General features: G+C 32.1%; 2 protein-coding genes across 2 annotated transcripts; one reads left to right on the forward strand and one right to left on the reverse strand.

Annotated features, from left to right (window-relative positions):
- Nucleotides 1-1544: 1544 nt before the first annotated feature.
- LOC125604360 (F-box/kelch-repeat protein At2g22050-like) lies at nt 1545-2633 on the reverse strand. The gene has a single exon (XM_048774771.1). It carries the CDS (start codon nt 2631-2633, stop codon nt 1545-1547), a length of 1089 nt encoding a protein of 362 aa, XP_048630728.1.
- A 10922-nt stretch (nt 2634-13555) lies between these two features.
- LOC106407494 (RNA polymerase II C-terminal domain phosphatase-like 5) lies at nt 13556-14835 on the forward strand. Its single transcript, XM_013848364.3, has one exon. The coding sequence runs from the start codon at nt 13794-13796 to the stop codon at nt 14694-14696; it is 903 nt and encodes a 300-aa protein (XP_013703818.2). The 5' UTR covers nt 13556-13793; the 3' UTR covers nt 14697-14835.
- Nucleotides 14836-15508: the final 673 nt, after the last annotated feature.

The following is a 15508-nucleotide window of genomic DNA, read 5'->3' on the forward strand; positions in this document are numbered from 1 at the left end:
TAACCGTTTGCCATCTGCATGTGTTGGTGACACGGTTATGGGTAAACCTGATCTCCGTTAGAAGGTTGCTGTCATCGTTAGGCAGAGGAAGCCATGGTGCCGAAAGGATGGTGTCTTCATGTACTTTGAGGGTTTGCATATCTCTATGTTTTCATCTTAAATGACTTTGTGGGTAAATTGTCATATGAAATCGATATTTGTTGCTTTGCATACAATGCTGGTGTCATCGTCCATCCCAAGAGGTGAAATGAAAGGTAACAGTTGATCTAGTAGTGTTACAATAAACATCAAATTAACTTGTGACTTTAGCCTAATTAATCTTTTTTTTGTATGTGTAATTTATATAGGATCTGATATCTAGTAGTGTTACAATAAACATCAAACTATAGGAAGTTTTCGAAACTGGTAGGTGAAATTTTGCTAGGACTTTATGAGGAAATATAGTTAGGTAGCCCAAACAAAAAATGTGTTTAAAACTACAAAGTTGGTGCATTAGAGACTTCGACCTAAATAGGCGTAAAATATTTCGTCGTAAAATCCTTGTTATATTTATGTCCACTTTACGACGAAATATGTTTTCGTCGTAACAACCACGTTAAATTGCGCCGTTTTTACGACGAAACTTTATTGTCATTATTTTATGACGAAATTACGTTGATTTGTTTTTTCCTTGTAAGGGTCTCGTACATAAGACTTGCATTTACGAAGAATTATTTTCCTCGTTATTTTTCGTTGCTAATTTTGTATTTTGTGTTTTTTTTGTAGTGTAAATTCGTATTACACGAGATATATGTTCCAATGAATTAGGTTTTGTAAACCTATACAAGACTCTTTTTTTCCATTCATATAATTTATCCTTATATAATCGAAAGCGAGAGTTTTTTTTTTTGGATTATAGACAATTGATATGACTTAATATTTTGGCTTAGTTGTACATTATTATTATATTACAAAATTGCATTATCTCGAAGAAAAAAAATTGTTTAAAATTATATAATTTATGAATTAGTTTATTTGCGATTTTGTATGTATATTCTTTTCTTATATAACACTCTCTCTGTCTTTTATTTTTTTTATTTATGAACTTATATAGGTTTCATCTCTGTCTTTTAGTTCACATATGAATCTTCTCACGTGTTATTAGTTCAGGACTGCTAGCAAGCTATTCGGCCCATTTTCCTCATCTCATTTTGCAGCTCTTTTAAACATATGTTTAAATATTATTCATAAAAGCACGACATTACATTGTGTGCATTTGTTTCGTGTGCAGTAGCCGGAAAACCAACCAACCGATGTTGTCAGACGTGTTTGTTATTTATAAGAATTAGACGGTGTTAAACAAGTAAACTAAGGAAGATAGATATGTATGTATAGTAATGTAGACAAATAAAATAAAATTTGTAAACATGAATAGACATGATAATTTGCTCAGTCTCGGCTATCGGAAAGTTCAACATATGTGCCTTCCTTGTGCATTTCACATAACAACTTGTGACTTGTGAGCACGAAGAATAGTATAGCACGTTAAATAAAAAATGAGCCCATCAACCGGAAACAACTAAACAATCCTTCAAACGAATGTTACGCGGCAAGGTGGCCACAATACCAGACCACTCAATCCTCCCACGAATATTTTCTCCGACCCTATCCAATGCGATCAGTTTACAGATAAGTTCACTCTTCGTGCAATCAATATTAGGTAGTGGCCAAAAAAACGCTATCTTTCCCTCGAATTCCTCCATTTTTTGAGCAGCAAATGAATACATTTCTAACTTCCCATCCTTGCCATCACGATCAACCACTCTTGTCCAAACCTTGAGCTTTGTGTTAAACCACATTAACCCACTCCACTGAAAACAAGCGTAGAGTACATTCTTTACCACACACAAGAACTTCACATAACTTAGCATCTCCGTTGCTTCATTTTTTATACCTTCTCTCGGACTATACGTGCTGACTCTCCCATCCCTGCCCACCATATAAACCTTTTGCTTCATAGACACACTAAACTCCGATTCACATTTCACCTTCTCCTCGCCAGCGAAGTCCCAGGTCTGTGTTTCTGGATCAAACACTTCCACTTGGCTATCTTCATCACTTCCTCCAATTACATATATCTTCCCCTCAACCACTCCCACAGCTACTTTGTACTCTGCCGACCGACCCACTTTCATGCTTGGAGCCGTCCGTAAATGACCAGATCGAGTGTCAAGGATCCAAAGCTTCGTGGAGGGAACGGAGACTCCACCAATGAAATAGATATCTGGTCCCACGGAGACTGCATAACCAAGACAAGGGCCCGAGACATCCGCCGACGACAGAGATCGGTGCTCCAACTGATAGTCAGTGGTCTTCTCACCCGGACGGAAAGTGATCCAGCTGTAGCTAGGGGACCGTGAAAACCTGCCTTGATAGAAATAATAAGAGACGTAGACGGACTTGAGCTGGGATCGCAAACGGTGGAGTTCTGCCGAGCGCACGAGCGACCTGAGGGTTTTGGAGACCAAAGAGAGGTTTAGGTCGTAGCATCTCGGAACGCGGAATAAGCATTTCAATGCAACGTCGTCTGGCAACGACGAAAACGATGACGATGGCCGTGATTTCTTCGACGCGGAGGCGGCTACAATTGACATCTTGATCGTATCTAGATAAAGAAACCTAATACAGTTTGATCATCTTATATATACTCCCTCCCGTAGAAAATCTTATTTTCTAGACTTTTTTGTTATACAAAAATATATTTTATACATTTTAAGGTACAACTTTGTATACGTTAAAAATATATATTGTAAATATTTAAATTTATTAAATATCACTGGTTGATAATTATTAAATTTTGTATAATAAAAATAATTAAAAACTTAATTACAAAATTTATTATATTCGAATTTGCGTAAATACACTAGAAAATTTTATTTTCAGAAACTGAATGATTAATTTCTTTTTAACTTTTAGTTGACAAATTTTTTTTAACATATTTTAAATTGAATTATAGGATGTTGTTATTCAATATATAATTATAGATATTTTGTAAAAAACTCTGCAAATAGATTTTATTTTTAAAAATACATTGTGTTTTATTTCTTTTGAAAACTACACTTTTTGTTAAGTTAAAATACTAAATCATCCTAACAAAAAAAATATATAACTACATTAAGAATTTAAATTTAATATTTGATTTTTTATTTAAATGAAAAATAGTAAAAAAAAGTGAAAATAATCATACTTGAAGTCTTTAACTTGAAGATACAATTTTTTGTGTGAATCAAAAAATTTCACATACTTTGGAATTTAACAAATTTTGATGGAAAATTACCACAATCCACAAATACCACATTCATAGTACCATTTTTTATGTCTACACTAATCATTTTTACTCTTACTTTTAATGAAGGGTAGAAGACACTTATACCGGTTAACTAATCTAGACTTAGGGTTTAGAGTTGAGGATGTGGTAAGATTTTTGGAATATGAAATTTATGATTCTAATAAACATATAAATAATACTTAAAAAATATAATTTTTAAAAAAATAGTTTCAAACATAATTTTCGATTTTCAAAAAGAAAATTTGGAAAAAAAAAACTAAAAAAAAAATCAAAAACAAATTCAAAAAGAAAAAAAAATTATAAAAAAGTTCGAATTTTAAAAAGTATAATTCGAAAACATAATTTTTTTATTTAAATAATAATTTATTATATATATAGAGAACAAGGGTATGATGACAAAAAAAAAATAGAGAACAAGGGTATATGAATCTTTTGCCACTTAATGAAGAATATATTTTTGAAAAAGTCATTTTAATGGTGGTAAAGAGGAAAAGTAGTCAACATGAAGTTTCCCCAATTTTGATCAAGTGCTATTGTGCTTTATGAGTTTTGAATATTTACCCTCTGTTAGAAATTTTGAACATACTCATGACTAATGCAACAATTTATGACCTCATGAGTTTTATTACTTACTGGAAAAAGTTTTTTTTATTATGACAAGTTCAATGTGATGATGAGTTTTAATATGTAAAATCTTACATAATGCATTACGAAAGTAATAATTTTTTCCATAATAATATATGTCTATATAAGATTAATAGTTCTTCAAATGATAAACATTGAACTTTTAAATTATTTTTCCATTTCTATATTTAAATTATTAAATCATTAGTATATCTTGGAAAATTACCACATATACTACATTCATAGTACCATTTTTTATATATACACTAATCATTTTTACCCTGACTTTTAATGAAAGGTAAAAGACATTTATACTTCTAGGATTAACTGATCTAACTTAGGGTTTAGAGTTGAGGGATAGGGTAGGGTTTTTGGAATATAAAATTTAGGATTTTAATAAATATATAAATAAATCATTAAAAAATATAAAAAAATTAAAAAATAGTTTCAAAATAATTTTTGATTTTCAAAAAGAAAATTTGAAAAAAAAAAAAGAATTTATTAAAAAGTTCAAATTTGAAAAAAGTGTAATTTGAAAACATAAAAAAAAATTAATTTATTTAAATAATGAATTATTATATATGTAGAAAACAAGGGTGTAAGAGTCTTTTGCTACTTAATGAAGAATGTATTTTTGAAAATGTCTATTTAGTGGTCGTAAAGATAAAAAGTGGTACCATGAAAGTGGTAAACATGAAATTTCTCCATATATCTTACCTCAATAATTTCAAAATTAAAATTTTATAAGATAATATTTAAATGAAATCTGATCAAAATGTCCTTTTACATATTGGTATAAAAGGGGATGTGTGTTGTGCGAGATGTGGATATCTCGAGGAATCAATAAACCATGTGTTTTTTGAGTGTCCTCCAGCGATTCAGGTGTGGGCTCTCTCCAAAATACCATCAAATCCGGCTATCTTTCCAACAAGCTCGCTTCTCACAAATATGGATCACCTATTTTCGAGAGTTATCCCGAAAATGGATGATCACCAATTTGCATGGATTCTATGGTATATCTGGAAAGGCAGAAATAATAAAGTATTTAGTAATATTGATATAGACCCCAGAGACACTCTTAATTTGGCGGAGGTCGAATCCACTCTATGGGCGGAGGCACAAATTCTGCATACAAAGGTGATACCAAACATAGAAGTGGGGACTTTACAATCAATACCAGGACGATGGTGTTTTGTGGATGCCTCCTGGAAAGAATGTGATCCAATGGCCGGACAAGGTTGGTATAGCACTTTAGAAGGTTTTGACGGTTTGATGGGTGCAAGGAATGTTAGGGCTCCTCTGTCTCCCCTTCACGCAGAGATGGAAGCACTACTTTGGGCTATGAAATGTATGAGAAACTTACGTCAATTTCAGGTTACATTTGCAACGGATTGTTCCCGATTGGTAAAGATGGTTTCGGAACCACAGGAATGGCCAGCTTTTGAAGCTTACTTGGCAGATCTCACGATTTTGAAGGCTAGTTTTCACAGCTCACAGATCATTCATATCTCGCGGACGCAAAATAAAAAAGGCGGACAGCCTAGCACGGAGTGCCAGGAGACAGCCGTCTTTCGTTGTCCATATGGATGCGGAGTTACCTTTTTGGTTTTTAGAGACTATATGAGTCTCTTTGTTGTTGTCAAAAAAAAAAAAAAAACGTATAGGAAAAGTGTAATGAGAAATTGCCACAAATACCACATTCATAGTACCACTTTTCATGTTTACACTAACCACTTTTACTTTCACTTTTAATAAAGGGTAAAATACAATTATACCCTTAGGGTTAACTAATCTAAATTTAGTTTAGAGTTGAGGGGGTGGGGTATAGTTTTTGGAATGTAAAATTTATGATTCTAATAAATATATAAATACTTAAAAAATATATAAAAATAGTTTTCAAACATAATTTTCGTTTTTCAATAAGAAATTTGAAAAAAAAATAAAAAAAAAAATTCAAAAAAAAAAAAAATTTAATCAAAAAGTTCAAATTTGAAAAAGTATAATTAGAAAACATAAAAAAAAATAATTTTTTTTTTATTTTTTTTTATTTTTTTATTTTTTTTTATTTTTTATACATTTTTTTAAATTTTTTTTTATTTTTTTATTTTATTTTTTATTTAAATAATGATTTATTATATATATAAATAACAAGGACATAAGAGTCTTTTGCCATTTAATGAAGAAGGTATTTTTGAAAATGTATCATTAGTGGTGGTAAAAATGAAAAATGGTATTATGAAAGTGGTAAACATGTAAATTCCCCAAGTGTAATTTTCAAAAACAAATTGAATCAATGCATTTTTCAAATTTGATAACATAAACTGAGTATTTTCCTAATTATCCATTTATTATAACTAATGCTAATTATAAAAGTATCCTTAATAAATTTAAAATCTTATGTTTAGTTTCACTATTTTAGCTTTCTTTTAATATTGGCTTACAAAATACACATATATATATATAAATAAATATTTATAAATTCAAAACTTGGTAATATTATCTTTATAATTAATTCCATGATAAATTGGTAATATTTATATAATAAATTGGTAATATTTATAAAATTCAAAAATTGGTAACAACTTATTGTTGTCAAGTTGTGTTTAAATATTTGCAAATAAAACAAGTAATAAGTACGAAACTATGTTAGCTACTGGTTTCGATATTACTCATTACTTGCCAATAAAAAACATTTTTGTTGTAAGATTTTTGTCAAGTGTTGTAAGATTTAAGAAGTAAACAATACTCTTATACCAAAAAATTCATGTTTTTCCCATTCTTTTTTTTTAATAATATACACAAATGTTTCTTTCAAATGGAGTAAACAGAAAAAATTCTCGTGTTCTTATTAATAAATTATTATTTAGTAAACAGTTTTTGGAACTCAAAATTACTTACAAATAACTTAAAATAACCACAAATAGCAAATAATAAAACAGGTCAAATAACTTCTATATAATTCATTCTAGAGCAAGTATTCGAAATAATAAATATTCGATTTTAACAAGCCAAGTACAAGTCTAATTTTTTTTACTTATACAAGATAATTCAAGTATTAAGTATACACAAAACAGCAACTTGTGTCTAGCCCTCAATTTCACTTTTCAGAAGCATTAAATTGTTTGGGATAACTTGTATAAACAAGTACATAAAATCTAAAAAAAATTCTACATGTATTCAAATAAAAAAAAAGAAGCAAAATAGCAGTTCTTGTTTATCCATTCTTAGTCTCCTCTAGGTGGATGTTTGTGATTATTTTAACAAAGTTTTATCTCCTTTTTAACGCAATTTAATTATGCTTATTACGAACAATGAAAAATATTATATATATACAATTTTATAAATGACAATTCTACCAGTTTTATGAAAATTCACGTCCTGCTACACCACTATGAGCTGCCCTATAAAACTAGACATTATAATACTTTTTGCATCATATTAAAAATTCCTTGTAAATTTTTTTTTCCAGTAACCAATATAATTTATCTTTCATAGGGCTTGAAACTCATATCTTTTATTTTATAAGAATTAGTAAAAAACTCTTTTAACCAAATCCCTGGACCAGTAGATTCCCACTCACAAAATCTCTCTAACTCCTTCTTCTCTTTATATAAGTCCTACGTTATAAATGACTTATATATATATATATTATTTTATTTTTTGCATTAGTAACTTTGACTTGGTAACATTCAACAGTTACAATTTGTGTTTGCAGTAGAGTGAGTAGAAAGCCCAAAACCCAAATTTCACAAGAATCCTACTATGTATTAATTGAGAATTTATTTAAATGATTTTTACTTAGGTATCACTCATATAGAGAGTCTGAAAAAAATTGTTATAATTTGACTGGTCGATAATTTTTTATTTTTATTTATTTTAATTATGTTCAAGAAAAGAAATTATAAAGCCAGTAATGTTAGTTGCCAGAATATACATATTGATCTATATTAATCCTTGTTCTAAAACTCGGCCAAGTTGCCGATTACTCGTCCGATTAAACGTACATCAGAAGGTCACTGTGGCGAAATGGAGGTGATCGGTATGTCTAGGCGCTGAACCGTATAGTGAATGCGATAGCTGGAGAAATAGAGAAATCGCCGCTTAATTTTGTAAAAACGATTTGTCCAAATCTGATTAAGTATGAAAATATCAAAGTTTTTAGCAAGAAATAAGATTATACCTTATAAATCTTCTATACGAAGTTGAATCCGACAAGAATAGCTTCTTAAAATGGTGAAATCGTGGAAAAATTGAAGGCGGCTACGTGTTAGATCTGGAAAATAGCAGAAGAAGGTTGAAGACAAGGGTGAATTGGTCATTTTACTTTCATTAAACCTAAAAAAATAAAATGCCAACAGGGCGGCTGCCGCGATTCGAATCTGTCACATGCAGGAGTTACACGGAAGACACAAACCACAAGACGAGACTAAACCAATTTTTATTAAATGCAATTTACTTTATATATACGCGTTTACTTTAAATTTTAGTATCAAATTATCAAATATCTTTGATAAACATGTATTATACAAAAAGTTGTATTATATTTATTTAAAGTTTGATATTATACAAATAAAAATATAAAAAAAATTCCGCTCCGAGTACTCCTCGATTTTTTCCGCTTTTTCAAAAAATCGCTAAGCCCGTGTGTGCCACACGCGTAGCACCTAACGAGTTTCCGAACAAGGATATTAACTAATTAAAAGGTTGATATGAAATCATGATAATCAATTAGTTGCCTTAAAAAATCGTTAGAATTTAATTGGTTGATTATCAAACCAAATAATACAAGGAATAAAAGTTATATTCTGAAATTTATTATTAAGCACATGCAATAATATAATACAGTTTTGATGATAAACAAAATGATTTCGGAACAGAGTAAATTTAAGAAAAAGTAATCAAACATTTTACATCTTTCAACATTAAAAAGACGAATCATCTTATCATTTTTTTGAAGCAAAGTACAAATTTGATATAATACATATAAAAGAATATTAATGTATTTTAAAATTTTACTCTTATAAAAATTCATATCAATGATACAATATCAGTTATACAATTTTAGATTATAAATATTACTAAAATATATTTAAAATAGTTGGTAGGATTTAGTTAAAAATATATAGTTGTTTTCGTTAAAATCTATTGATTTTGAAAATTATTTATAATAATATTTTTAAAAATTATTTCTCTTTGGATTATATAAAATTGAAGGAAAATACAAAATTTGTTTTATAAAATTTAACGTTACTCAAAACTTTCATGATATATCAATTGAGAATTCACTTTAGTGACTTTTGCTTATATAACTCATATAGAGAGTTTGTGAAAAATTATTATAATTTGATTGGTTGATAATTTTTAATTTTTAACTACTTTCAAATAAAGAAACTATAAAACTAATTAATGTTAGTTGCCAATAACCCAATAATTACATATTGATTTATATTAACTAATTAAAAGGTTGATAAGAAATCATGATAATCAGTTAGTTGCCTTAAAAAATTGCTATAATTTGATTGGTTGATTATCAAACCAAATAATATAAGGAATGAAATTTATATTCTTAAATTTATTATAAAACAAATCCAATAATACGATACAATTTGGTAATAAAAAAATTAAATGTGAAAAAATATATTTTAAAACAGAGTAAAATTTAAGAAAAGTAATCAAACATTTTACATCTTTCAACATTAAAAAAGAATCATCTTATCATTTTTTTTTGAAAAAGTACAAATTTGATATAATAAAAATCAAAGAATATTAATGTATTTTAAGAATTTAATCTTATAAAAATTCATATCAATGATACAATATCAGTTATACAATTTTAGATTGTAGATATTACTAAAATATATTAAAACTAGGTGGTAGGATTTTGTCGCAAACATATATGTGTTTTCGTTTAAATATATTGATTATGAAAATAAATTTATTTTTACTTTATTTAATTTAGATAAAGAAAATAATGTAACATAAGAACTAATTAAATATATCGCCAAACAGCCCAACCAATGTTATAAGTTAAAAAAAATACAAAATTAATCAAAAAGTATTTATACACCCTTCGTCTACAAATATCTACCACCTCAAAAAGTAATGGCAATATCCTACTATATAAAAGGGGCTAAATTGGGGCTTCCTAAGCACTGCCACATGGGCAAAAAAATTCAGAACCAATCAATCTGCCATGTCATCCCGGACTGGGCTTTTGAAATTAAAAAAAATTAGTCACTTTCGCAGCCCATTTGACCCATCTCGCAGCCCAATCCCGAGCCTCTCTTGAAACCGTGTTGGTCGCAGCCCATTAAACCCATCGGGCAGCCCAATCCAGAGCTCTTGATACGGTTAGCAATGGAACGCCGTCTCGATCCCCTTTCTCTGAAATCTCAAAATCTGCGTTTTGTGTTTGAGTAGATTAGGGTTTCATTGTTATGGTTCTTTGACTCTACAATGTCCGTCTCCGCTAATCTTAAGTCTGCAAACACGATGATTCCTTTTCTCAATTCTTAAACCTTTCCTAACGTTCAATGTATTCTTCTTAATTTCGCCAATAAATGTTGTTCTCACTTAACCCAATAACAATGTCGACCTTTCTGTTTCCTTCCTATGCATCAAACCTATAAGTTGGAGCTCCTGCTTGCGGGGACTTGATGATCCTCCTGATTGAGGTAGATGAGTCCGGTTACATCACTGATTCTCGATAGTCCTTTGGCTGTAACACTTCCATCGCCGTTTCTTCCGTTGCTTCTGAATGGGTCAAGGTATCGGAAGTTTTGACTATTAATAGCCGGAGTCATGGAAAACGATGGATGGTCTTCTCCGATCCCCCGCCAATTTCTCTCCTTTATCTCCGATCACGTTTTTGGAAAGATCCGCCAAACCTTACAGAGACCGAACCAGTGTTGTGTTTGGTTCCGTCGAGCACACTTGGCTCCAAACTTATCACCGTTGTCTCCGTCTTGCATCTGCGCTTACTCAACTAGGAATATCTCCCGGCGACGTGGTTAGTGTGCTCTAATTTTCCAGGGCAAGCGCAAAGCATCTTCCCTTGCCTCCGGTCAAGCTGCATTACAGTATGCTTGCTGAGGACGTCATCAAGTCTGCTGTCAAAAACTACAAGAAGAATAAAGCATTTTCTGATCCAGCCGTGGTTTGATTCTACTGATGATGGTGATGATTAATTTCATCTGAAGAAAACTGTTGTGTTTGTGTGTTTCTTCCTTCTGTTTGCTTCCAGCAAGTAATTCATGATGTTTATTAGCTATTGAATTTGCATGTGCTGAGCTTTTTTTTCTTTTGTGTGGAACGGTTGCAGTGTCATTTCATGACATGACTAAACATTTACCAGTATAACCATATTTCTTGCTATATTTGAACATGTGAACTTATTTCACGTTGGATTGGTTGATTCTTGAACTCCATCTGATTCTTCATGGTAGATAAAGGACAAACAAACATCTAGGTTTAGATGTTCGATGCATTTATGTGTTCGTTTCTTCCATAGATTGTCCGCCTTGGATGGTTCTCTCAGGTGGTCGTTGGCCGGCTCTTCGTTTCTGGGATTCAGGAAACATCAAGAAAAATGAAGAGTTTATGGGTATCACCCTCCTGCTTCTATATGCAAGAGTCTTAAGGATACACTCCCGTGCTATATTTCTTTTTAACGCAAACCAGTACACATCTTGCGACTCATATTAGAAAAGCTTTTCCATCTATAAGAAATTATTCATAATCAATGTTGCTGTCTCGCTTATCAAAAAATTGTTTCTCTTCACAGCTTGGGTGGTGCCATTACGGACGTTTTCCACGGGCTGAGACAATTGGAGAGATTGAAAGAAAGAACTTGCTTCAATTGGAGATCTTCATACATACCTCTCCAAGTCAACCGATAAGGTCACTATGACTACCATCCTTTTTAAACGAATACTATATCTATTCAGAACCTGACAAATGATGTCTTCTCAATTGTTGTTGTCAGGACCCAGGAAAACTGTCCTATTATACATATGATTTAAGTTTCAATGTTCATAAGTAGCTTTGCCCTGTGAAGCTTTTGTCATAAAAGAATTTTTTTCACTGCATTTTCATAGAGGAAAGATTTTACTGTATCATCAGATAATGTCAAATCCTCTCTTATTGACAAATAATAAGTGTCAAGGTTGTCTCATCCAAAAGAAAAAAAAAGAGGTTCTCTCATCCTATTAGTGTCCCTAAACATCCATATTAAGGCTGTGTTTAAGTTTCTCAGGGACCATGCTTCTATTGGTGTTTGGCTTTACCAGAGAAAAATAGATGAATGAAAGTTCTTGAGAACTGGGAAGTGCATTCTGGTCGCATCACAAAGCTCTACACATTACCACTAAAGGTTTCAAAAGCAGTGAAATTCTTCAGGTGGAGGGTGGGTTTGGACGCAGCTTGGGAGTTGCAGTGAATATGGTCTTTACACGGATTTTGAGAAAATGGCTGGAATTCAGAAGAAGAAGGTGTTGATTGCAGATCTTCACACCTACATATCCAAGGCCAGTGACCATGTGTCCATAACTTTGTATTCCTATTACGGCAAATCTATTTAATAAAACATGTCCCTACTAATATTTCCTGTAATCTCCTTTGTGAAGAACCACAAAGCTCACTTCCTGTGTTAAGCTTAGATCGTACGTCTCCTAAATAATCAAAGCTCAAGAAATATTTAAGTTTGAATCCGCACAATACACTCTTAGTGCTCTGTTTCTGGTACTCGAAACCTAAATGATGAAACTCACCAAAAAGATGCAGTTATACTAAAGGGAACGATTGTAGCTATTTGCAACATGAAAAAAACAAATCCATCGAATTCATGCATAAATGAAAAATACCTCAAAAACATTATAATGGACTAAGCACATAGAATCATATAAAGACCTTATTGTATCAACTTAACTTTACAGCCTTATCGAGTTATCGTAATCACATACAAACTTTAGCTTAAAATATTTTTTATATCTAAATATATAGTATTGAAACTAACGTTTTTATGAGTTGTACCATTTATATGTATGTATACTGCATAATCAGGTAAATATGCATCAAGGAGATTATTAAAGGTTATTTGAGCTTGAGGCAACATGAAAGGGCGACACAAGTGTTGCGTATAACTAGAAATATATTTACGTTAGCATCAAACTTGAATCTACCAATAATCTCAAACGAATACAAGTATACAACACATGATTCCCTCCTCCTACCTCTCTCCTTCATTGCATAACAACAAAATTCGGAATGCATCAAATCAAAAAAAATTGTCACTCTCATATAAATAAATAAAGCATCAACTAAAAACATAAACCCGCGCTTGCGCGGGGGCAAAGCCACTAGTTAAATTTAAATTTTTAAAATTTTAGACGAATCTGAGTGTTGAAAATATATTTAATCTTTTAAATTTAGATACAGAATATAACATAACATCTAAATTTTCTAAAATCTATTTATATCCGCGGATATCATCTACCTAAATTAGTCAAACTAGAAGGAAAAAAGAGTATAACAGTCAATTAGAAGATTTTTGGACGCGCTCCTGAATAAATGAAAACGCGGATAAAGTAAAAAGGCAATCAGGTAGTTTCCACTTTCCTCTTTTCCTAGTGAGAATCTCTCTCTTCTCTCTATAAATTAGAACACCTGTTCCGTGTTAATCTCCCATTACCAGTTCCTACCTTCCACATTCTCCTCTCCATCCTTCTCTTACCAAAAACTAGGGTTTTTTTTTTTGTTGCTGTTGTTGTTGTCCTTGCTCGATTCCACGATTCTCTGATCAATCCTCTCTGTTATTCTCAACCTAATCAGAGAAAAAAAAAACATGTCTATACTCGAAACTCTTTCTCTGGAACCAAACCCCAAAAGAGAGACGATCGAACCGGTGTTCAACGAATCGTTGCCTTCTACCACATGTCTTCACTCCTTCGCTTGTCACGGAGTCTGCACAGCCTGCAATTCAATGGTCGAAAAACGCCACTTCAGATCATTCCACTATTTCTCCGACGGTCTACAGATACGCCACGAGGCCTTGGCCTTAGCCAAACGTCTCACAACTAAGTTCTATTGTACGGGCGAGAAGAAACTCCACTTAGTCCTTGATTTAGACCATACCCTTGTCCACACCACAAGCGTTCCATCTCTCACCGAAGCGGAGAAGTATCTTATCCAAGAAGCGGGTTCAAGACACGATCTCTGGCTGTTGAAATCAGACGAAGATCCCGTCGAACGCTTGGTAAAGCTACGTCCTTTTGTCCACGATTTCTTGGAAGAAGCACACAAGATGTTCAAAATGTATGTTTACACAAAGGGTAACCGCTATTACGCTGAATCAGTCTTGGAGATGATCGATCCGAGGCGAATCTATTTCGGTAGGAGAGTGGTAACGAGGGAGGAGAGTCCTTACTTGAAGACGCTTGATTTGGTTCTGGCGGATGAGCGTGGTGTGGTGATTGTGGATGATACGCGTGATGTGTGGCCTGATCACAAGAGTAACTTGGTTGAGATTAGCAGTTACGAGTATTTCAGGATGAGCAATGGCCAGTGTTCAAAGCCGTACTCTGAGGAGAGGGTAGATGAAAGTGAATGCAACGGTGGGTTGGTTAATGTTTTGAGGTTATTAAAGGAAGTTCACTGTGGATTCTTTAGAGTCAAAGAAGACTTGGAGTCAAAAGACGTGAGGTTGCTGCTACAAGAGATTGAATTCAATCGTGGTGTACTATACTAAGAATCTTTTATTCTGTAGTAACTTCATTTAAGCATTATAAACTATGTGATCTCGTTCATATGTAAGAACTTTGCAAAGTTATTTTGAATGGGAAACTTTAAAGCATATTCCATATGAGGTGAATGTGGGTATTTTACTATGTTTCTATCGCATTAATCCAATCTAATCCGCAAAGTCAAATGAAGTACAAAGCATTGTTTTCAGTATTTACTTCTACTTATACAAGCAAAAAAAAGGACTAATAGCTTATCAGACACGCTGAAACGTACCAGTTTTTGGGAGAGTCTTGGCAAAGATTCAAAAACCAACATGTGCTGAGGATGCTTATGCTTCCTCGTTACAACGGTGCAAGATTTTTATATGCTTTGGGTTTCCCTTCAATCTCATTGAAGTTTCTCACAAAGATTGCTTCCGGTTTCTTACAACAGTGGTTTAGTTATGATACTCTTGAGTTTGCATTACAAGATGACTATCCCCAACTCTGCGGTTTTAGGCATTTATTTGTTTGTAGCAAAACCTGTAAAGACTAAGGAACAGTGTATGAATTGGTTCAAATATATCGAATCAGTGGACAAGGATTGATCATCTTACACTAATACATTCAACATATCCTCTCTTAAATAGTTGGACACTTGGACTATTATTTCAAAAACTTTATTTGCGTTCCCCTAAGTAGTAAGAAATCTAATAAGACAGTTGGACTAGTCCTTGTAAGATAAGAACTCACATAGGATAAAAGGCAACCACATTTCACAAGATATGTCAGTCATTTAACCTGTTCCATTAGAATTTTGCCAAATAAAAAAAAGAGA

Source organism: Brassica napus, unplaced genomic scaffold (assembly GCF_020379485.1).
Source record: "Brassica napus cultivar Da-Ae unplaced genomic scaffold, Da-Ae ScsIHWf_528;HRSCAF=793, whole genome shotgun sequence".
NCBI lineage: Eukaryota > Viridiplantae > Streptophyta > Magnoliopsida > Brassicales > Brassicaceae > Brassica > Brassica napus.

Bases quoted from the DNA above. Each gene is read 5' to 3' on its own strand.
- LOC125604360 (XM_048774771.1), bottom strand. From the start codon at position 2,633: ATGTCAATTGTAGCCGCCTCCGCGTCGAAGAAATCACGGCCATCGTCA.
- LOC106407494 (XM_013848364.3), top strand. From the start codon at position 13,794: ATGTCTATACTCGAAACTCTTTCTCTGGAACCAAACCCCAAAAGAGAG.